This window comes from Carettochelys insculpta, chromosome 17, assembly GCF_033958435.1.
Source record: "Carettochelys insculpta isolate YL-2023 chromosome 17, ASM3395843v1, whole genome shotgun sequence".
In the NCBI taxonomy this organism is placed as follows: Eukaryota; Metazoa; Chordata; order Testudines; family Carettochelyidae; genus Carettochelys; species Carettochelys insculpta.
This window is the reverse complement of record NC_134153.1, coordinates 2,466,039-2,488,505: the sequence shown is the minus strand read 5'-3', so window position 1 is coordinate 2,488,505 and position 22,467 is coordinate 2,466,039. Positions and strand designations below refer to the sequence as shown.

At 44.0% G+C, this 22,467-nt stretch overlaps 1 protein-coding gene across 1 annotated transcript in view; it reads left to right on the top strand.

Moving 5' to 3' along the window:
* The window catches only part of EFCAB8 (EF-hand calcium binding domain 8), a 48,573-nt gene extending 26,361 nt beyond the window's left edge, over positions 1-22,212 (top strand). Inside the window, exons 13-27 of the mRNA XM_075011886.1 lie at positions 642-790; positions 2,225-2,362; positions 5,916-6,023; positions 6,200-6,427; positions 7,805-7,875; positions 8,123-8,327; positions 11,252-11,506; positions 11,931-12,074; positions 12,159-12,380; positions 12,731-12,886; positions 14,446-14,614; positions 16,389-16,521; positions 21,117-21,288; positions 21,410-21,508; positions 21,925-22,212. Coding sequence (XP_074867987.1) covers positions 642-790; positions 2,225-2,362; positions 5,916-6,023; positions 6,200-6,427; positions 7,805-7,875; positions 8,123-8,327; positions 11,252-11,506; positions 11,931-12,074; positions 12,159-12,380; positions 12,731-12,886; positions 14,446-14,614; positions 16,389-16,521; positions 21,117-21,288; positions 21,410-21,508; positions 21,925-22,125 — 2,450 coding nt within the window. The 3' untranslated portion in view covers positions 22,126-22,212. The remainder of the gene's footprint in view (positions 1-641; positions 791-2,224; positions 2,363-5,915; positions 6,024-6,199; positions 6,428-7,804; positions 7,876-8,122; positions 8,328-11,251; positions 11,507-11,930; positions 12,075-12,158; positions 12,381-12,730; positions 12,887-14,445; positions 14,615-16,388; positions 16,522-21,116; positions 21,289-21,409; positions 21,509-21,924) is intronic.
* Positions 22,213-22,467: the final 255 nt, after the last annotated feature.

Genomic DNA, 22,467 nt, shown 5'->3' with positions numbered 1-22,467 from the left:
TGTGCTGAATTTGAATATAAAAGCCAGCTCGGCCGTTTCTCTTTCCAGAACGGAAACTCATTGGAAACTGTGGAACAACACAAACAGTTTTTGAGAAAGTTCAGACCAGCATCTGATCTTTGTTTCACCCCCAGGACTGGTCAGACACATCATGGTCCCAGGTTTTCGCCTGTGTGTCAAATGTGGTACAGTAAACCCTCGATTTAACGGACTAGTAGGGGGAAAAGGGGTGTCCATTAAATCCGGAAGTCTGTTATATATGAATCTGCAAGGCGCACTAGGGAGTGCTTTGTCTGAGGCCATAGAGGAAAGCAGCAGGCTCAGGGGAGAGAGCTAGGCTGTGGCAGCCCTGGTGGCCCTAGCCACTCCTGGGGCCCTAGCCGTGGCACCAGCCCCAGTCGCCCTGGCAGCTCTGAGTTGCCGGCATTTATTTGGGGGCGGGGGCTGGCAGACAGTGTCTGTTTCTGAAGTAGGTTATATCAGGGTCCGTTAAGTGGAGGGTTTACTGTAGTTTCTTTGAATCAGAGCAAGGATCTAGGTTAGGTATGTGCACTAATGTATCATTCCAGTGTTTCCTTCCAGGTACATTGGCAAAGGTAGGTGCCACCTTTTGTAACTAAAATTTATTTTCTTTACAATAGTGACTGGGGGACTGGATCGACTGGTTAGAATATGGAATCCCTTTGTCACCAACAGCCCCATAACGCTGATGAAAGGGCATGTTACTGCAGTGACTCATGTAATAGTGAATGGAAAGAGAAACACCATCATCAGCATCTCCAAAGACAAAGTACGAAGTCTGAATTTAAGGAAAAATGGCTCAGTGCATTTGCAGCCATAATGTTTGTACTCAGAGAATGGGAAAATGTTATCTACCTATCAGCAGTGCTTAATATATGACACTTCTGCGGCTTGATGTGTGCAGGAGCTGCTGTGCCTGAATGAGCTGCTGAATTTGTGTTAGGTTTGAGATTCCTTCAGTGCTAGACACCAGGACAGGAGAGAGGAGCCTTTGGTGGAATGAGAGCTGGCTCTTCAAAAAGACGTTAAACATTGGTGAAACTGTTCTGGCAGAATGGACAACTGCATTTGCGTCCTCTATGGGCCACAAGCAGGCTACCAAGCAGAACCAGAATGAATTAGTCAGACACTAGAGCTGCCAGGAGTTTGGGCAGTTCCCACCACTGTTTCGTTAGGGACTTCCAATACACAACTGCTCAACTGGTTCCTCTTTGCTTCCTGTGGCCCTGTTTGTCTTAATCCCATCAAAACCTAGAGTGAAGCAGTAACACTATTCAGTCCCTGGCCATCTGCTGTGGTGCTGTTCTACCTTTATTTGTAGCTACATCTTTAGTAGGTGTTGGGTGCAAGGAGCCTTTTTTATTGTGTTTGTCTTTTGGGCTCAGCCCACTAATATTGGTAGGTGGAAGGAGCCAGGGCACCAGAAAAGATTGAAATATTAATATTTATCCATAGCTTTGAATCTCCTCGCAGGTAGTGGGTTCCAGTCAGACTTCCCAAGCGTTAATACACACAGCTTGTATTTGAATTTAAAGCTAGTGCAGTGCCATCCTTTAATGCTGCCTTCTCTGGAATTCTGTAACTAAAACAAAAATTTCACTGCAAATGTTACTAGTGTCCTTGGGGAAGTCTGTCTCTATCTGATGGGTCCTTTTCCTCTATTCCTAGCCTATTTGCAATGAACAACACTCTGCATTGGGATTGTGTATGTGTTTGGATATTGGCATATGGAAAAGGTACATTTCCTCTGGTTTGAGCAGCTAAACACACACACACACACTATAATATACTTCACAAATGATGTAATCCCTTTGTAGGGTGACCGTATTTCCCTGTCCCAAATAAGGGACAAGGGAGATGGGCCGGGGGGTGAGGGGCAGCTCCTCCTGGCTCCACCAAGCCAGGGGAGCTGGCAAGGAGGCGGCAGCTGCTGGCGCTCCCTGCCCCAGGGCAGCAGGGATGTGGCAGCTTCCCACATTCACTTGCTTCCCTGAGGCTTGGGGAAGTGACTCCAGTCAGCAGCTGCTGGTGGAAAAGGTCAGCGGGGAGAGGGCTCAAATACAAGACAACTAATCCCTTTTAAAAAATAAGTAGGGGTGCCTTTTTGGCATCCCAGATATGGGATCATCCCACTTAATGCGGGACAGATGGTCACCTTAGCCTTTGATTTCTGGTTTTTCTTTTTTTCCCCTGTGTCCTTCAGAATATTCGAGTGTGGGATTTGCTGGATCACTTTTGTCTCCAGTCCATTCCTGGCAGGAGTATCTCAGTGGGAAATTGCCCAATTGTTGATGCTTGTTACAGCCCATTGAACAACATGCTTATCTGTACCACCTCCTCTGTGAGTTAATCATTCTACCTTTTAATGGAAGATATAATATTTTCTTTCACAAAAGGGAAAAATACATTTTTGGGATCACACATCTCCTTTCTTTGCTCATATTTCCAACAGAGGCTGCGTCTACACTGAGAGAAATTCAATTTTTTTAACCTCTTTATGAATTTGAATTTGTGTCCACAAACCTTTTTTGAAATTCCATTCAGTTTTTCCGTGTTGAGTTTCCATGTCCCTTTTGCCCTACGCAGGTTCAACAGCGTGAGCAGTGCATTGTGGGTACCTATCCCACAGTGCTGTAGCACCAGTTGCTTGTGGGTGTTTCATGTTAGAATCCCAGAATGCAAAGCACTGTCCCAGAATTCCAAGCACTCAGTAACAGAATACAGCCCTCCGCCAAACCCACCTGGGTTCCCTGTCCTGCATGTCCTCTGCAGACATTGGCATAGCGGTGGGCAGCTGTGCCTTTGGCCCTCTCCCAAACCTGCCTGTGCTGCGTGTCCTCTGCGGATGTTGATGTAGCTGTGGGCAGCTGTGCTATCAGCCCTGTCCACTCTGCCCAGTTCTGTCAGCTGCGCGTCCAGACCTTTATATTTGCAGGCCTGGGTGCTGCGGAATTCAAATTCAATCAAAACTTTCTGGGCTTCCTATGACCTTCTTCCTGCTCACCTGGATGGAGAGCAGTGGAGAAGGAAGTGGCCATACATGGAGGGTCACTGCATAGCTTTGTGGGATACATATGGGACACTTCTAGAGGCTAAAAAATTTAAATTAAAGACATGGCACTTCCACACTAGCCTTTATTTAACATTTTAAATTTCAAATCGACACTATTCCCATCCTGTAATATCGACATTTTGTCGTCGGTATTAGGGCTCAATAATTTGAGCTAATGGTATTTACAGTGGAGACAGTGATGTCTTAATATTGAACTGACTCCTATAAATTCAGTTTTATCTCATTGTGTAGACGCAGCCAGAGTGATTTAGTTTTTGACTGAAGTTCAGACTTCACTCTTGCTGCTTAAACAACATAAGGCTTGTGCACCATTTTATACAGTAGGACTGGAGATGGGTAGGATGTGTCTTTTCCATCTTGCAAGTGTTTGAGTTTTTCCTATCAGAATGGGAGAAAAAGATTGAAATCTTTAACATTCACAAACAAAAAAACTCTGAGCCAGGCAGTCTAATTCTTGGCTTGCATAGACATACTTGTGCTAGTTCTGCTCAAGTGAGCACCTGAATAGCAGTGTGGTTGGATGTTGTGTTGACAGGGCAGGGTAGGATTCAGTTGCTGAAGTACAAATACTGGGAATCTGAGAGGCTGCCTATGGTACCCTGGTTTCAGAGCAGAACTTTGTGCACGTGAGTGTGTACACAAGTAAAGAATCATACCTTCCTCCTAAAAGATAGACGCAGTGTAAGTTTTGGTGTGGGTCAATTGAAATGTTTTGGTAGTTTTGAAACGTCTTTTTTAACCCTTTTTTTTCTTTTTTTAAACCATTTTTCAGGTTAACTTATTTTTCAGAATGAAAAGTTGTTTTGAACTGCAAAACCAGTATGTTTTTTGTTTCTTTTTGATAATGTTGAATTTAAATATTCCCATTTTGTTGTGAAATTTGCTGACACGGACCTCACTTCACTACCAGGCTGGGTTTTACGACATTAACTGTGCTGGGTTCTACAGACCAACCAACACTCTAAAAACAATTGAAGTTTGCACCTGTCTAGTCTGGCACTATCTTATCCATCAACATCTACAATACTATATGATTTTTAGTTAGCCAGACAAGAGTGCCAGACGTCAGAGGTACCCTTAGAAAGCCAAATCCCCACCATATGGAATTGACTCAAATTCTCACCTTACTTCTGTGAACAGAGCATCAGTGGGACAGCTTGCGCGAGGAGAGGGGTTTGGCCCTCTTTTGGGGTCTGATGCTGCAGAGTTCTGAGTGCTTCCCATACGGTGCTGAGCGCCATTGTTTCCTACTGAAGTCAATGGAAACTGCATTAACACAGTGTTTTGCAAGGTCCTGCCCATACGTGTGTTGCCAGCACTTTGATGACATAGAGCATTTAGCATTTTAAGCATTGTGTGTTTTTTTTTTAAAAAAAGAGGAACTGTACTCAGCCTTCTCCCAGGCCAGCTTCAGACTTGGGGTTGCTAGGGTTCCCCTGGCCCTGCCCAGGTCAACAGGGCTGGAGCTGCTAGGGGGGCTTCCAGCCCAGGGGCTGCCAGGACCCCCAGATGGGAATCCCACAACTGGAGTTGCAGAGGTTCTAGTACTCTGTATCGGAACAAAAAAAGACCTGATTTTAAGCGATATGTTTTGCAGTTTGAACTTCTTTAGTATGGAACTCTCTCATCTGGTGTGATTTTAGTTAGCTGAATGACCACTTATCATGGGTTACGGATATCAGAGAGGTAGCTGTGTTAGCCTGTATCTTCAAAAGCAAGAAGTAGTCCTGTGGCACCTTATAGACTAACAGGTATTTTGGAGCATAAGATTTCGTGGGCAAAGACCCGCTTTGTCAGATGCATGAGTTACCAAGTTTCCCGTGGTCCCATAAAGTTTGTTTCCAGCCACCAGCCCTGGCTCCCAGTGTTCTGTGCTGTTGTTTAGCTCTAATTTACCCCAAAATGGCTTCTAAGAGCCCAGTAAGCAGTGGAAGTGTTGGTAATGCTGCTAGACAATATTGGCCTTGTGTGATCTGTCAAATTCTCTTGTTTGGCACTGGTCAGGTCCCAAGGGTGCTGGATTAGAGAGGTTCAACCTTTAGTATTAGTGAATGTTGGATTTTGATTTGGTAGGCAGTTCTGACTAGTTATCTAAGATTAAAAAGAAAAAAAACGGGGGGCGGGGTTATCAAAGCAGCTACGTCAGAGACCCACGCTCTCAACCAATCTATTAATCACTGGCTAGAGCTTCTAAAATATACATGCCTAGGACTGCAGCCCTCCAAGCAGTTGTTTAGGGGATGCTGTGTAAGCCAAAACAGGCCACTAGAGCCTTGTAGATCTGCGGTTATTTGCTTTCCATTCACAGATATGTGCCTCCACAGATGCAGATAGTCACTGACCACGTTTGTGGCTCATTGATGTAAATACAAATTTCGTACCCATGCAGTGTTCTACAGAGTAAGTGATGCTCTGACATCACTTCCAGATATCCCAGTCTTAAAGAAGGAACATCTGAATACAACATGATGTTTCTCCCAGTGTGTCTGTAGGAGGATGGTCAGCCTGAAAGACCATTATAGGCTGGGTATTTCCATGGACTAAAGTGGCACTTTGGTTTCAGTAATACAGAGATTCTTGAACTACTGATTTATTTTTTCTTGCAAGGTCTACTAATCGAGGGGGGGGGGGTGGCTGTCTTTTTTGATGGGTTTCTCTGTTCTTGAAGCATCCAGCTTACTTTAGCCCATGCTCCATTTGTTGCCTGGAGGTGACAGTGCCAGTCATATAATTAATCTTTTATTCAAATAGTGTTGGTTCTTTTTGCAGACATGTTTTGGTTTTTTGCAGCCTTTGGTTTTTAAAATCTATTTGCATCCAGATTGGCATTCTCTATGGAGAGGTAAAATTCATGGAAACTACTAACTCAGAAGTCACATCCCATGAGCAGCCACTATGTACAGCCCTGTACAATAGGAACTTCAAACAGGTGAGTGCCAGGATTATAAAATACTCTATCATCTGTGGTCACTAAACTGCAGTAATGCCAAATGTCATATCAACGTCTAATGCACTGTGCTGTTCCCTCCATTGTGTGTTCTGATGTAGAAATGCCAAGAACTTGATATATTGACAATTTGTACTTTTTCTTGGTGGTCTGTGCAGGTGGTGAGTGGCTGCCATCAGGGGATGGTCAGAGTCTGGGATATCATGACTGGGCAGAAGATGATGCAGTTTATGACCTCAGAGGGGAAGCACCCTGAAATAACAGCAATGGCTTTTGATGGGCCGGAGAGACGCCTCATCACTGCTTTGAAAGATGGGATGATCAAGTTCTGGAACTTCAACAATGGGACCTGTCTGCTTGAGGTGCCTCACTTGGATAAAACGGAGGTCAGCAGAAATGAGTTGTTCGTACTGGTCAGGTCCAGCTATCCTCTGTCCGGTCTACAATATAAGCACCATTTCATTAGGCTCTCAGTCAGCTCACCAGGAAGCAGGACGAGGTGCTATCATCGTGTTTTTGACCGACAAACTAAAATACCAATAACAGTTAGTTACTTTCAAACTGTCTGGAGAAAATCCTGCAAACGTTTTAGAGGAGTTCATTGTGTATATAAAACCTGCCTTCCTTCATGCAGTTTGGCCAAGTGTGACATGAGGGATGGGTAATGTGGTGCCCACTTATCTGATTTGTGTAAGTTAAGCAGAAATGTGGATGTAACGTGAATAGATGTCCTCCAGACCATTGCTTACCTTAGCAGTGTTTCTATCAAAACAAAAAGCAGTCAACTAGCACTTTAAAGACTAGCAAAATAGTTTATTAGGTGAGCTTTCGTGGGACAGACCCACTTCTTCAGACCATAGCCAGACCAGAACAGACTCAATATTTAAGGCACAGAGAACCAAAAACAGTAAGCAAGGAGGACAAATCAGAAAATGATAATCAAGGTGAGCAAATCAGAGAGTGGAGGGGTGCGGGGGAAGGTCAAGAATTGGATTGAGCCAAGTATGCAGACGAGCCCCTATAGTGACTCAGAAAGTTCCCATCACGATTTAAACCATGTGCTAATGTGCCGAATTTGAATATAAAAGCCAGCTCGGCTGCTTCCCTTTCCAGAACGGTGTGATAATTCCTCTTCAGTAACACACACATGCCTTTAGGTCATTGACAGAATGCCCCATTCCATTAAAATGTTGACTAACTGGTTTGAGGATCTGGAGCGTTTTGATGTCTGTTTTGTGCCCATTGACCCTTTGTCTAAGGGAGTTAGAAGTCTATCCAATATACAAAGCATCTGGGCATTGTTGGCACATGATGGCATATATGATGTTAGTAGAGGAGCATGAGAAAGTGTCCGTGATTCTGTGAGTAACCTGGTTAGGTCCAGTGATGGTATTTCCAGAGAAGATATGGTTTAAATTGTGATGGGAACTTTGAGTCACTATAGGGGCTCATCTGCATACTTGGCTCAATCCAATTCTTGACCTTCCCCCGCACCCCACCACTCTCTGATTTGCTCACCTTGATTATCTTTTTCTGATTTGTCCTCCTTGCTTACTGTTTTTGGTTCTCTGTGCCTTAAATATTGAGTCTGTTCTGGTCTGGCTATGGTCTGAAGAAGTGGGTCTGTCCCACAAAAGCTCACCTAATAAACTATTTTGCTAGTCTTTAAAGTGCTACTTGACTGCTTTGTGTTTTGATAGTGTATAGACTAGCACGGCTTCCTCTCTGTTACTATTTAGCAGTGTTTCTGTGTCTTTCCGTAGGTCAGTGGAATTCTGTATATCAATATGAAGATCTATGTGACTGGCTGGAGTAAAAGAGTTACGTGGTATCTGTAAGTAGGAAGTGGGCAGGGGACCATTTAAAAATGTGAACCAATGTAAAAATGTATCTCGTTTCCTTTTTCTGGTTTGGTTTTCTAACCCTGATGTGTACGAAATTTCTCTTAAACATTCCATTGCCTAAAAGGTAAAGCGGGTTATGGTCTTAAGGGAGGGTTTGTTGTACTTTACAGTCCACTTCCTTCTAACTCCGTTAAATAGGCTGTTCTTCCTGGATGACTGTTTGATCTTACTCACCAGAGATATTAAAGAAAACAAGGTAACTGAATACAAACACTGGAAATCCTACCACTCAGAGGACATCATCTCTATGGCCAAATATAACAGTAAACTCTTGGCTACTGCTTCCTGTGATGGAGATGTTGTGATCTGGAGTATAGACTCAGGGAAGGCACTTGGCAGGTTTAACGCATCCCAGAGTCATTTGACCCTGACACCAAATAGGGTAAGTGTGAGAGCAACTGCCCAGCAGTTTCCTCCTACTCAATTCAGTATTTTAAGAGTGCCTTCTGGTTAATGTTGCAGTGAGGTGATGTGTGTGCCAAATTATAAAGGTGTCAGTTAATCAGATCGCTCTGTCACCTACATGCAAAATGATGGGGCCTAAATTAGTTACCACCAGTCAAGAAACAGACCTTGGAGTCATTAGGGATAGTTCTCTGAAAACATCCACTCACTGTGCAGCTGCAGTCAAAAAAGCTAACAATGTTAGGAGCTATTAAGAAAGAGAGGTAATAACACAAATTATTATGATGCCTTTGTTGTAAATCCATGGTGCACCCACATATTGACCAGGGTCTGTATTGTCTCGTTGCCTCATCTCAAAAAAGGGATAATTGGAAGACTTACAAAAGAGGGCAACAAAAATTATATGGAACAGCTTCCAAATGAGGAGAGTGTAGACTGGGACTGTTCCGCCTGGAAAAGAGGCAGCTAAGTGAGAATATAATAGAGGTCTATAAAACCATGAATGGTGTGGACAGACTAGAGCAATGTACTTCTTTTCATAATACAAGAACCAGGGGAATTGCCCAATGAAATTCACAGGAGACAGGTTTAAAACGAGAGGAAATGCTTCATATAACCCAATCAACCTGTGGAAGTCATTAATGGGGGAAGTTGTGAAGGCCAAAAGTATAACTGTGTTCAAAAAGAATTATAAACGTTAAGGCCATCTAGTCCTGGGGTCAGCATCCCTTTGGAGGTGGAGAGCTGAAACTTGGCATTTTGACCTATGTACTGTCCGAGTGCTGCTGATACTTTTTAAAGTCACTAATAGACCTACTTACAACAGCTTCATTAATAAAGATGCAGAGCTTTACCATGTAGGTGGTTTGTACGTAGCATTAGCTGGTCTTTTGTTAATCCACAGAGAGTAGGGCTTTGAGCAAGCTCTCGGCTGCATGGGGGCGAAAAGGCAGGGCTGAGCTCCTGCCTCATGTGCCGCTCAGGGCACCTGTGTCAGGGGTTACTTACTGCTGAGCTAATCTGACCTAGTGCAAGCCTCACCCTCCACCCCCACCCCGAAATGCTCTTCTAGCTTCAGGTGGAGTTACTGTTGTCTTGCAACCATGATTTTAAAGACTTCAAGTTTCAGAGGCTCCACCACTTACAGTAGTTTAAACCTGCCTCTGACCTACGCTGCATATTGGAGTGGCAAAAAAATCCTCGGTCTCTGCCAACCTGTACATGGATAAATGCTTGGAGGACAGGTCCATCAGTGGCTATTAGACAGGATGGTCAGGGACACAACCAGTGCTCTGGGTCTTTCTAGTCCTCTGCCTACCAGATGCTGTGACTGGACAACAGTGAATGGTCACTGGATAAATTGCCCTGTTTTGTTCAATTGGAAGGCAGGCTAGTGGGCTAGAAGGACTATTAATCAGACTCTCTGTTGCGGATCTTACGATTTACAGTTAGAAAATGTATTCTTGTCTTTAAAATAAGCTTAATTGGTTGCTCATTAAAATTAGGTAAGGGATGATAGCTAGAGCTAGGCCAGGTGCCTTCACTTCTACCAGTGTTCCTCAGTCCTGATGTATGTTATCCTTGCTGTGCTAGTTCTCAGCATTTGCTGAATGGTGGGGGGAGGGGCAGAAGTCAGATGAACTTTGCAGTTGTTTTGTGCTTGAGAAGACATGGTTGGCAAGGATGTCCTTAGGATTAATGGGCCCCCAAACAGTTCTGTTAAATTGGTGCCCCTATGCCCGTTGGGAGCTCGGGGAGAGGGGTGGCAGCAGTGGGAATGATGATTTTTAGACATGTGATTTTTTTATAATCTTCAGCAACAAAACAATGAAATATTTTTAAAGCAAATTTTAAATGAAGGTCTGTAGACAAACATCAAATTCAGAAACTGACTGTATACTTGGGTAGGCAAATGCTGTTAAACTGCTTCATTACCACTGGAACGGTTCTTTCCCAGGTGCAATGTTCTGTTAAGAGCTCTGGCAGGGTTCTTCACTTTATCTTAAACGAGGTCTCTCTGGAGGAAGCAGAGATGCAGAACAGGGATAGGAAGGGCAGAAGGTGGACATCAAGACTCACTGGTGCCCCATGTTTTCAGGGGCCCTTTGCAGTTGCCTGTTCTGCATATGAGTAAGGATGACTGTGAGTGTTTGGAGTGACGAGGAAGTTATCCAAATAAAATGAATATTACTAATGCTTCAGTCAATCGGAAACAAGATATTTCAAGTACTCTCACGCATGTTTGTAATAAATATCTTGGTTTCTAGTTGATTGAGGCGCTGGACAAGTCGTCTTGTCTGTGTGTTTGAGACAACAGGAATCTTATCACTGGATCAGATTTAGATGGCAACTGCAATATGAAAAATCACTTACTGTTTCATTTGCACCTTAGTACTGAGAAGTCTCTTACCTCCTTCAGAACAGAGGTAACATCTGCACAGAGTTACATCTGCACAGGGCGACAGTGTAGATTTATGGTGCACTTTGCACGTACATCCTCCTTAGTTCTAATGCTTTATAAGGCTATGACCACTCTGAATCCTGTACTACAAATATATATTGCATGTGGTGTTTGTTCCACATTTAAATGCTCAGACTTCTCTTGCTGAAATCAACAGAAGCTGTGCCGTTGGCATAAATGGGAGATCAATCAGACCCTAATCTAGTCATGCTGGCAGCTACTTCTCCATAGAAACAGGAATTCTACCCGTCCTTCAGTTATTGCAGCAGAAAAGTGATGATGTTGACCAGAATGGCTGGATCTGCTTTGGAAGTGAATAGCACATTGCCTCTTCAGTAAAGCAGCTCAGCAGATAGGATGCAGCAGTGTGAAGAGGGAAGATAGAAAAGTCTCCAGGGATTGTTTCACACTGAAATGCAATTTTTATTCCCATTCCTTAGGTGTTTACTGAGAGTGAGGAAGATCCCAGCAGAGGAAATTTCCCAAAGAAACCATTAGCAGCAGTAAAACTCAGCAGTTATGCTGAACCTGGTAAACAATGCTGGGCAGATTTGCAGACCAGCTTCTCAGCTAGGCTTTCAGCTACTGAGAATCCTTCTGTTTCCTCTTTCGGCCAGTGGAGAAATGTGGCTCTTGCTCCATCTGTTATAAGACAATCCAGAGAAAAGCAACCTGCTCAGGCTACAGGGCAGCAGGTACAGTTCTGGGAAGGCTTTCGAGATTTTAGGCTAAACCCACAACAGTTGTTGCCGTGTTCCCATCCTGGCTTGGAACATGTCACGGCACAAATGTTGTTGGCTATTGCACCTTGAGCCACACCTTAAACAACAACATGGTATTTATTACCTGGTGCGCTTGTTTTTTAACACCCACCTGCCACATTGTTCTTACACAGCTTCCTACTTCTTTTGGCCCTTATTTGTCTCTGTAAATGGCTCAGGATCTGGCCTTATAACAGAGAACGTCTTGTAGTTAAGGTTGAAAGAAATATTGCCCCCTCAAAACAGCACTGTAATTTCTTACCACACTGCAGAGTCTGCAGTCAAGAAGAGCAGAACTTAATCAGCCTCCAGAGTAAGGCCTGGCTGTAAGTTTGTGGGGGTGCTTTCGGTTCTACAGGTAGCCCAGCTTCCAGGAGGGGAAAATGCTGATATACAAAGTGATTCTCCCAAAGATCAAGATGCTGCTGAAACCAGCAAACAAGAGCAAAACTATCCAAATTGGCAGAAAGAGTTGAAGGGTCTCCCAGCTGCTGTGGAGAAGGTTAGATGTCTGCAAATTCCTTCTGACCTCTCCAACAGTGAGAGTGGACAGGATGTGTGTTGCTACCTCTTTTCTCTTTTGCAGATTATTTTCCTGGAGACCCGGGAGCAGTCTCCTGACACAGCCATTCTGCTAACCAGCTCAGCAGGTGGCTACATCTATGCCTGGTCAGTCAGTAGTGAAGGGAGGATGCTGGGCAAATTTCAGGCAGTACATGGTGGTGATGTGAATGCAGTAGTTGGTGCCATGTCCACAGATCCTGAGGACTTTATCTTGTTGACTGGAGATTCCCTGGGTTACATTAAGGTGATTGCTTTATTTCTGAGAAACAGCCTCATTCAGACCCTGAAGATAGGGGTTGGAAAGTCACGGGATTTGTGACTTGTGTGTGGACCAACCAGCTTGTTGTGTGGGAAAGGCTGGGAAGACTTGATTTGAAAACGCAGTGAATGAATGAAGAAAAATTGGAGAGCAAATGAGATTCTTTTGTCCCTAGACTGGTCACAAGAATGAAAACTGGGGAAAGAGTTACATGCACCACTCATGACAGTGAAGGGAACCTGTGTGACTGGTCTTCTCCTAGTCAGTTTCAGGGGAATGTGCAACCTCGTGTTTTTGTAAATGAAAATAGGAAGTTATTAACAGTCTCTCCTTAGATCTGGGATATCGAGAATTACTGCAAAGCAAAAGAGGTAAAGAAAGTTTCCAGGACAGAAAAGGCGGACACATCTCATAAAAAGAACATGTTTCATGACCTAATCCCAAAATACTGCAAATTCCCTGAGGGAAAAAAGCCATGTGTGGAAACAGAGGTAATGTAGCCAAAGCTGTACTGTAAAGAGTTTACATGTTACATTAGTTAGCAGTAGTGGAGCCTTGTTTTCCCTGTGCTCTCCTCATGTTTGGGGGAGAGGAAGGGGGTGTTTTTGTTACGAGCTGAATTTTCAGCAGTCCTGTAAGATGTCCCTGCAATGCTAAGGGGGGACTCGTGCTCCTAAATCAGTAAATGCTTTGGAGATCCCATCCTATTGCCCACAGATCTCACCCCTGTATTTTTAGAAGCTGTTTGGAAGTCTGTTCAGCTGTCTGGCGTGGCTCATGAGCATGAGCACCAGCCTCAGGCGAGACTGTAGCAGCAGGGCACAAATCTCAAACAGGTTGTGAGTTCCATAGTTATATTTCACCAACCAAGGACCAAGTGTAAACTCCTCAAGCACTTCAACAGCCTTAATGTGGAGCCACAGTCCTTGGGGTGGTGTTACACTCCTTGTTCCTAACGAAAATACCCTTACGGTATGGCTATGACAAAACTGAGAGATACTTTACGCACAAGGGCTTTGGAAAGGTTGTGATTTACTAGATGGGATTATCCAATTTGTATCTATCATTTCACACCCCTGAGCAAGGAAGTTGCAGCACAAAATTTTGCAAGTGTAGCCAAACTTTTAGATGCTAACTTTATACCATGGGATACAGATGTTATATGTACGATTAATGCCTGCAGCAAATAACAAGCATTTCGTTGTCTAAACCCATTTTTGTGAATCTGATATCTATTTTAACAATACTAACCCACAGGTGAAGCAGGCTGGCTTCCAGCTGTGCACTTGTCATTGTACACTGAGGCCTAGGAGCCTTGGTGCGAGCTGACGCTTGTTGCCAGAGTCACAATGATCATATCTTGAAATATGTGGATTAGTCTCATTGCTTTTGGAAGGTATCAGTGCACTTGCTGATGCATAACATTTTCAGGAGTATCAGGATTATTTCACTGGAGTGATGTTCTGAAAATTTATTTTTCTCCCCATCCTTGGTGGAGACGTGCACGAAACTGACGCCACCTATTTGAGGAAGGGAAGAGGTTCTTCGGCGAGGTTTCTGGCTCAGCAAGGTGTGATTTCAGAGCAAGAGAGACAACCAAATGCAACTGCCACCTTTTGAATTGAGAAATGTGGTCCAAGAGGACCCTGACTTTTGCTTTGAATGCTCCGTAGCAATGTACTGTGGCAACCCATTGGGAGATTCCCAGTGGAACTGGGATACAAAAGGAAGACTGCAGCAGCTGATGCATACTGCTATCCAGACAGTTACAGATTATGGTCAGCAAGGTGTCAGAACAGTAGAACCCTGCTAGCTTTATACCATTGTCATTACTGTCCGCAAACCTGAAGGATTGAAAGTTTTTGTTTCTTGGTACATGATATCTCATGGTGTTTAAATAACCTAGTGATAAAGGCCATAAAAGTAGCTTAGATGGGGAATGGAGATGATTTATAGGCTGTAAAGGCTCATGTTACGTTTGAATGAAGCTGTGGATCTTCTCCTATGGGAGCATCTTTGCAATTAAATTCTCATGTCCTTTCTTCTGCAGGTCCTGGATGGCTGGAGTATCAACCTCGTTCCCCCCAGTATTCTAAACTCTTGGAGGGGTCATCTGAAGAATGTGTCCCACATTGTCTATGTGGAAAAGCTCAGACTGATTGTGACATCCAGCTATGACTGCAATGTCAAACTCTGGATGCTCTCAGGAAGGCATATAGGTACAGTTGTTTGGAATGCTAAGCCATTAATACCAGTTGGCATTTTCTAGCGATGTACCTTAGTCATGAGACAGGCTAGACGAATCTTAGCAAAAATTTTGCTGTTTTGTCAGCTTAAATTAGCTTCCTAACTTAAGTGCAACTTGTTAATGCTAATAGATTTTTCTTTGGGTAGGATGGCTGGCAGTCAGCTCAGTCTAAATTAGACCACAGTTGACCTCACCAGTAAATTACATCCTTAGAAGTATTCTGAGCTCATTTAATGTAGTTTTGGTTATAACGTGAGGAAAGTTCTGCTAGGATAGAAAGCATCAGCCCACACTCACCAAAGACCATGAAACTAAAACTACAAGGATGTTGCCTTATGGCTCAGGATCCTGCTGAATATAGTCAGGGAAATGACTGCACGCAAGAACGGCCACACTGGGGCAGACCAAAAGTCCATCTAGCCCAGTGTCCTTTCTTCCACCAGTGGCCAATGTCAGGTACTACAGAGGGAATGTACTTCTGGGGCTGAGCTATAAATGCCAAGCTGCTGTCTGAAGCCATCCCAATGGGCACAGTGCTATTTCTTATCAATGTGTTGAAGTGTAAGGTAAGCTTGGCCTGCAGTCAAGTCTTTGACAGGGAACCTCCCAGTTGTGGAAATGACATTGGTTCCAGGTATTAATAATGATGCCAAACAGCTCCTGTTTCTAGGATTTCCTTCCTTTCTGTAAATTCAGCCTTGGAAGAGAAAAGGAAAATTTCAAGCCAATTTGTTAGTAGTTTTAAAACAAAATCTCTTCTCTTGAGAGAAATAAGCTTATTTCTCTCAACACTTCTCATTGAGGTTAGCCACAGCTGCCGTGAAGATGGGGGTAGGTGGCTCTTTGTCATGCCATTGCTATTAGAGAGCCAGATGCCAGCCCAAGTGAATGTCCCTTCTCACTGCCCTGATGGTGCAGTGGGGCCATAAAGCTTTCCAAACTGTGCTGTTGACATGGCTTGCTGTCTCTGCACTACCCCCGGGGTCTAGAGGGGTTATCAGGCATGTCCCCAGGAAGGGGGTAGTGTGGCATGCTATTGATTTGTAATATTGTCACATGTAGGGGGCCATAACAGAACCAAGGCTCCCACTGAGCTAGGGAGAGAGGCCCTGCCCCAAAGAGCTTAAATCTAAGTAGTGCAGAGGGGATGCCTGTGCTGAATGCTGCTGTGATCTCTGGCTGATCCAATGGCTTTCCTTCAGTTGAAACTCTAGGGTCTGTTCTTCAGGACTCAGTCCTGCAAGGTTCTGAGCACTTTCACTTATTGGTTGCAGAGGGAGTGACATGCTCAGCTCTTCATATGGGTCCTGAGAGCAGGATGGTCAGTTTTCTCTCCTTGCTCTGGCCCTTGAGACTGGCTGTGGTGTCTAGGGCTGGCCAGAGACCAGGGTTCAATTCTGTGGAAAAACTCTGAATGTAGTCAAAGTGAGTAAGTTTCCCCAGAAAGCTTCTGTTCTAGTGGATTGATATAGCCTGGAAAAAAAAAAATCCCCGAACAAAAATGTTTTGTTGATAAATGCCTGCCCAGCTCTTGTGATCCGTAGCAGAGTGATGACCATAAAGCCCAGGGTTTATCTGCTTTGCTTGCAAAAATTCTGCCTTTCTGCAGCTAGCGGGGGACTTGCCAGCCATTCCAAAGGCAAACGAAAGTGAAAGGTTTGCTTGCAGGTGGTGGTTAATTGCTGTAACTGGACTATCCAGTCAGCCCTCATCCTGACCTTACCTTTCTGCTTGTTTGATGGCAGGCACCTTTGGGCAGTCACTGTGGAATGTTGGGCTGCAGTGTCTGAGACCAGCTGACGTGCCATCGGATATCCGAAGAGTTGGGTCCATGCAAACCCTGAAAGTGCTAAACGAGGGCAAGTTCCCTCATTGGGAGTGAGTGACCTGGATTGTCTTGGCAGAGTCACTTCTGGGTGAATGCCTTTCTAGTGCAGAGGGTGACTACTTTTGTCTCTGCCATGTGCACTCTATCTGAACTTGAGAGAATGGGCAGCAGTGATTAAAGGAACTGATGAACTTATTCTTTTTTTAATCAGCAGGGTGGGGAGTAAGCCCTTCCATGCCATGAGTTGTTAAAAGTGCCGATCAGGAAGTATTCAGTCGCTTTCTCCGGGGCTGAGAGTTGGACTTTTAGGCACATCTCTCTTGGATGATTTCTACACTCACACTTTTGGCAGTAAAATTTTTGGTGGTCAGAAGTGTTTTTTAAAAAAAAAAAAACATACCCCAGCCAGTGTTACCTCTAATTTTTTTCATTTATGGGACAAATAAATTTTGTTGTGTACCAAGGTGCTCATGAGCAAAGAGAAGGTTGTGCAGTGATGGATGAGATATTGCACCGATCTGTACAAAGCACAGTTGGAGCTGAGTGTCTGAGAGACTGATTGAAGAACTGAAGATCTCCACTGAGCATCGTGCACGAGGCTGATATTTTGAAGGAGGAAGTAGAAAGAGCTGTGAAATAACTAAAGAACTATAAGAGCTCTGGAAGTAAGGTCACGGGAGAGATGATCAAATACCATGGAGAAATTGATTCAGGAAATACACAGACGATGTAATGTAGCATGGAAAGAAGGGAAGGCACCCGAGGAATGGACAAGATCTGTGCTAGTGACAAGACACAAAGGAAGCATGTTGGAGTGCAAGAACTGCAGAACAATTGCCCTTACGAGTCATCTGGGCAAGGTGCTGATGATGATACGGACGGCAAGACTGAGATCACACATAGAAGAACATCTAGTGGATCAGGAAGCAGAATTCAGGAAAGATAAAGTACCATTCAGCAGATACTGGTACTAAGATTAATAGTGGAGAAAGCTCAGCGAATGAACAAGAACATCTACAGTTGCTTTGATTTTTCAGAATTCATTTGACAGTATAGATCAGGAAGTGACTTGGGTGGTGTTGGAGTCAGATGGAGTGGAGAGTAGACTGATACGGTTGTTGAACAATACCAAAGACTGCAGAGGTAGTGGTAAGAATGTACGGAGAGTTGGGAAGCTGGTTTAGAACAAGTAGAGATACAAGACAAGGAGATCTGATATTGCTGACTATCTTCATCACGCAACTAGAGAGAGTGGTGGACAAGGTCAAGGGTTATCGGTGTATGGGATGATAATTAACAATTTGAGGTTCGCGGATTATATAGTTATTATTGAGGAAGAGAAACTAACGAGACTGGTGCAGGTGCTAAACGAGGAACAGAAGTGGTATGGACTGATTATGAACACTGACAAAATAAAAACAATGGTATATGGAGATAAGGAAATAAGAAGGAAGATCAGGCGGTGGATGTAGTATGCCTAGACTTTAGTAAGGCATTTGACATGGTCTCGCATGATCTTCTTGTCAATAAACTAAGCACATACAAGTCAGGTGGGGCCATTATAAGGTGGGTGCATATATGGCTGGATAACCATTCTCAGAGAGTAGTCATTAATAATTTGCAGTCATGCTGGAAGGGCATAAGAAGTGGGGTTCCGCAGGGATCTGTTTTGAGGCTGGTTCTATTCAATATCTTCAATGATTTAGATATTGGCACAGAGGGTACGCTTATTAAGTTTGCAGATGATACCAAGCTGGGAGGGGTTGCAACTGCTTTGAAGAATAGGCTTGTAATTCAGAATTATCTGGACAATCTGGAGAAATAATGGGACATACATACATGCATGCATACCTGCATACCTCCTAGAACTGGAAGGGACCTCAGGAGGTCATCTAGTCCAGTCCCCTGCCCTCTTGGGTCTGAGGTAAACAGGATGAAGTTTTAATAAGGACAAATGCAAAGTTACTCCACTTAGGAAGAAACAATCAGTTTCATACATATAGAATGGGAAGGGACTGTCTAGGAAGGAGTATGGGGAAAGGGGTTTAGGGGCCCACAAGCTAAATAGGAGGTCCACAGTGTGATACTTATGAAAAAAAAAAAAAAGCAAACCTGATTCTGGGATTCATTAACAGTAGTGTTAAGAGCAAGACATGAAAAGTAATTCTTCTGCTCTACTTGGTGCTGATTAGGCCTCAATTGGAGTATTGTATCCAGTTCTGGGCACCACATTTCAAGAAAGATGTGGAGAAACTGGAGAAGGTCTAGAGAACATGAGCGATGAGGGAAAACTGAAAGAACTGGGCTTGTTTAGTTTAGAAAAGAGAAGACTTGATATGGGATATGGTAGTGGTTTTCAAGTACTTCAAAGAGGGTTACAAAGAGGAGGGAGAAAAATCGTTCTCCTCGGCCTCTGAGGATAGGGCAAGGAGCAATGGGGTTAAACTGTAGCAAGGGAGGTTTAGATTAACAGTTTGGAAGTTTTGTTAATGTCTAGGGTGGTTAAACACTGGAATAAGTTACTCAGGGAGGTTGTGGAATCTCCATCGGTGGAAATGTTTGAGCAGGTTAGATAAACACGTATTGGGAATGGCGTAGAAGTTGTTTGGTCCTGCCAAGAGGGCAGGGAACTGGACTCAACCTCTTGACGTCCCCTCCAGTTCTAGTGTTCTACGATTCTATCAGCGTGGACAGGATTGAATTAGAGAACGTAGAGAAGTTCATATATCTGGGAAGCAACATAACGTATGATCTAGTCTGTAAGAAGGAAATAGAATAGTGAAAACAAGAGCAAGTTTGAAGGCAATGGATAAGATCTGGAAAAGAAAAGCAATTAGCTTAGTAATGAAGCTGAGCATCTTTGAAACGTGTGTATTCAGCAGAAAATTGTATAGATGTGAGACATGGGTGATAGTGAAGTATTCGGAAAGGAGGATATTGACATTTGAGAGGAGGAGTTGTAGAAAGAGCCTGAGAACAGGATGGATGAAGGTCACCAATAAGGAGTTGTATAGGAAGATACAACCGAAAGAGAACCTACTGCAGAAGGTTATACAACGGAAGTTACAGCTCTTTTGGCCATATCTTCAGAATGAATGAAGAATGAAAAATCAAGACCCTGGTATCTGACATAATGGACGGTTTGAATAGGAAAGGCAGACCCCACAGAGACTGGGTAGATGATATAGTAGATTGGCGTGGAGCTAGTCTACAGAAACTAAGCCACTCCGCATAGGACAGGGAAAGATGGAAGGAAATGGTGAGGGAGGCATCGAACACCAATGGGCACTGAGCCCACAGTTGATGATGATGATGATGATGTACCATGGTATGTGTGGATGTGCACCACCAATAGAAACAGGTGCTGTTGGCTAAGGACCCTCTTCTAATCAGCGAGGTGATATCTTAATCTTTCCTGTGTGGCAGTCCAAGCTCTCACCTTACAGGGAACACTGAGCCCAACTGACACAAGCTTCACTGACAAAAGTGCTGTTGAGTGTGTCCTGGTAGCTATGGCAGGTCATTGGGAAGGGTGAACTATGCTGAGAGGTGAGCATAGAACAGCTACTGGGGAGATCTTACAACAATGAAGCTGCAGCAGTAGTTTTTTTTGCCTTTGGTCTATATTGTAGACAGATTTTTTTTTTGGTGTCTGCAAGGCTTTCCTTACAATTTATGGGCCCTTACTTGGTGCTATTAAACTAGTGCACCTATATCCAACAGCAGCTGGGGGATGACGACTTTTTAGAGAGATGATTTTATACCTTTGGCCACACACTAGTGAAATATTTTGAAGTGAATCAACCTATTGACTAACACAGTAAATTCAGAAACTGACAGTCTATACCTGGGGTAGGCAAATACCTGTTAAATGGCTCCATTACCACTGGAATGGCTCTTTCTTAGGTTGTGTTCTGCTAATAAGTCTGGCAGGCTTTTGCTTTTAAATGAATGAGATCCTCTCTGGAGGAAGCTGAGACACCGAACAGGGATAGGAAGAGAGTGGATATTAAGACCCAGTAGTGCTCCAAATGTTCAGGTGCCCTATGCAACTGTGTGTTCTGTGTCTGGGCGAGGATGGCTGTGGGTGTCTACTATTTAGACTTGGGAGAAATTCAATGGATGTTGCCATTTCCAAAGGGTTCGGTTCACAAGAAAAATGTTGGGAGCCTTATGGAAAGCATTTGATGCTTCATGTTCCTAGGGGTGGTCAGAGAAGATTTGCTCCATGTTTGAGTGGATACTCAATGTCATGGCTCTAGTTTGTGTTTCTCTCTCTCTCTCTCTGATTGAACCCATTAGAGTAGTGAGGGCACAGCTGGGTCTCAGGTGAGTAGCCAGTGCTGGAATCAGAAGGGCTGAGTCGCACCACAAACCAGGAACTGCAGAGGACTGAGAGAATGACAGATAAGGGGGCTGGGAGGGGAGAAGGGGAGGCACTGCTGACCTTTTTCTGAATCCAAAGATCCAGTTCACATTCTCTTATTTTGTCTTAATTATTTTGCATAGTTCTGATACAGCCTCCACTTAGCTATTTCCTAGTGAAATGCAGAGGCCATGCTCCACTCTGCTGTGCTAGGGAGGAGGGGAACTGCGAGTCATTTGCTGTGGAAGTTTAACCCTCTCCTTATGCCTCTGTGCCTAGAGGTACTCGAAGCATTATGCACACGCTCAGCCAGCAGAAGCAGCAGCGTTCCATGCTGATGAATTTCATGCGAGGAAAATCTGGCACAACCTGGGATGTTACCCGGAACACCCAGTACATGGATGAACAACTTGAGGCTGAGTGGCAAGAGTGGGAAGAGAAAAGGGAGCAGGTGAGGAAGCCATCTGGGTGTCTGACGTGCTTATTACAAGGGACCATGTAAAGAGGGCAGGAGGGAGACTTGCAGAGGGAAACAAATATAGTGAACAACCTTTTTAATGCATTTAACACAGAAGAGTAAGATTCTGGGCTCTATCTACAAGCCAAAATTGAGGCGTCACTTGTCTGAATTCCTCCCGGATGTAAAGACCTGTGTTTCCAACAAAGAGCAGGTATGTTGATGTCCTTTCCGTTGGGAACTACACCCACAGGGGCTGAGGGGTGGGGAATCTCTTTAGTGTTTGAGAAGGGAAAAGTAGTTTCAGATGTAGGTGCTGCAGAAGACAAGGTTCTAGCACTACAAATGGTAAGCTGGACCTGGGCCAAAAGGAGGCAAAAGACAAGTGTGTGAAAACAATACTAGTTGGGTAGAGACCAGCAGGACTTAGATTGGAGCAGTGGGTTTAAAGCAAGACAGGCAACTTTAAATCCTGAACAGGGGGTGCTTAGGTAGCGGGGGGGATAATTGGTTTTTGGAGCCATTGCTGCTTTTTTTTCTTTCCTTCTACAACTGTTACAAAACTAAGGCCTAAAAATGCAAAATAAGCCTCTAAAAATTCCCAAACAAGATCTCTTTTGTGTGGGCCAGGCCAGGGTCTATCACTGTCTCCAGTATGCTGAGCTGCAGGATGCCACCCCTCCTCCAGTCCCTGAGCTGTTGGTAGAGATGCAACAATTTCAAGCAAACTTGAGAAAATCAAGGTCAGCCAGAAAGTTATCTGCTGCCGTTTCTCACAAGCTGAGTCTGAAAAGTCAACTGCGTAGACTGTCCTCACGTGCAAAAAACTGAACTTTGAGTGAGATGCTCTGCTCATCAGTACCAGGAAATAGACCCTGTAGAATGTCTGTCTGGAAAACTTCTCTAACCGAAGATAGAGTCCATACAACATCCATGCATCATTTCTAGTTTGTAGTAGTCATCGATTTTCGTAAGTCTTGGAAAGAGCTTTTGCACAGGTACAGCATTTGAGCAAATGCTGAGCCTGGCAAATAAAGGTAAAATTTATTTTGTTTACGAGCTTGGATTTGAATGCACTGCATGGTTTTCTTAGTGCGTGGGACATGGAGCTTTGAAATATTGCCACCTGAAATCATTCCAACTCTTAAATATGCCCTGTTGAAGAGCTGTGCT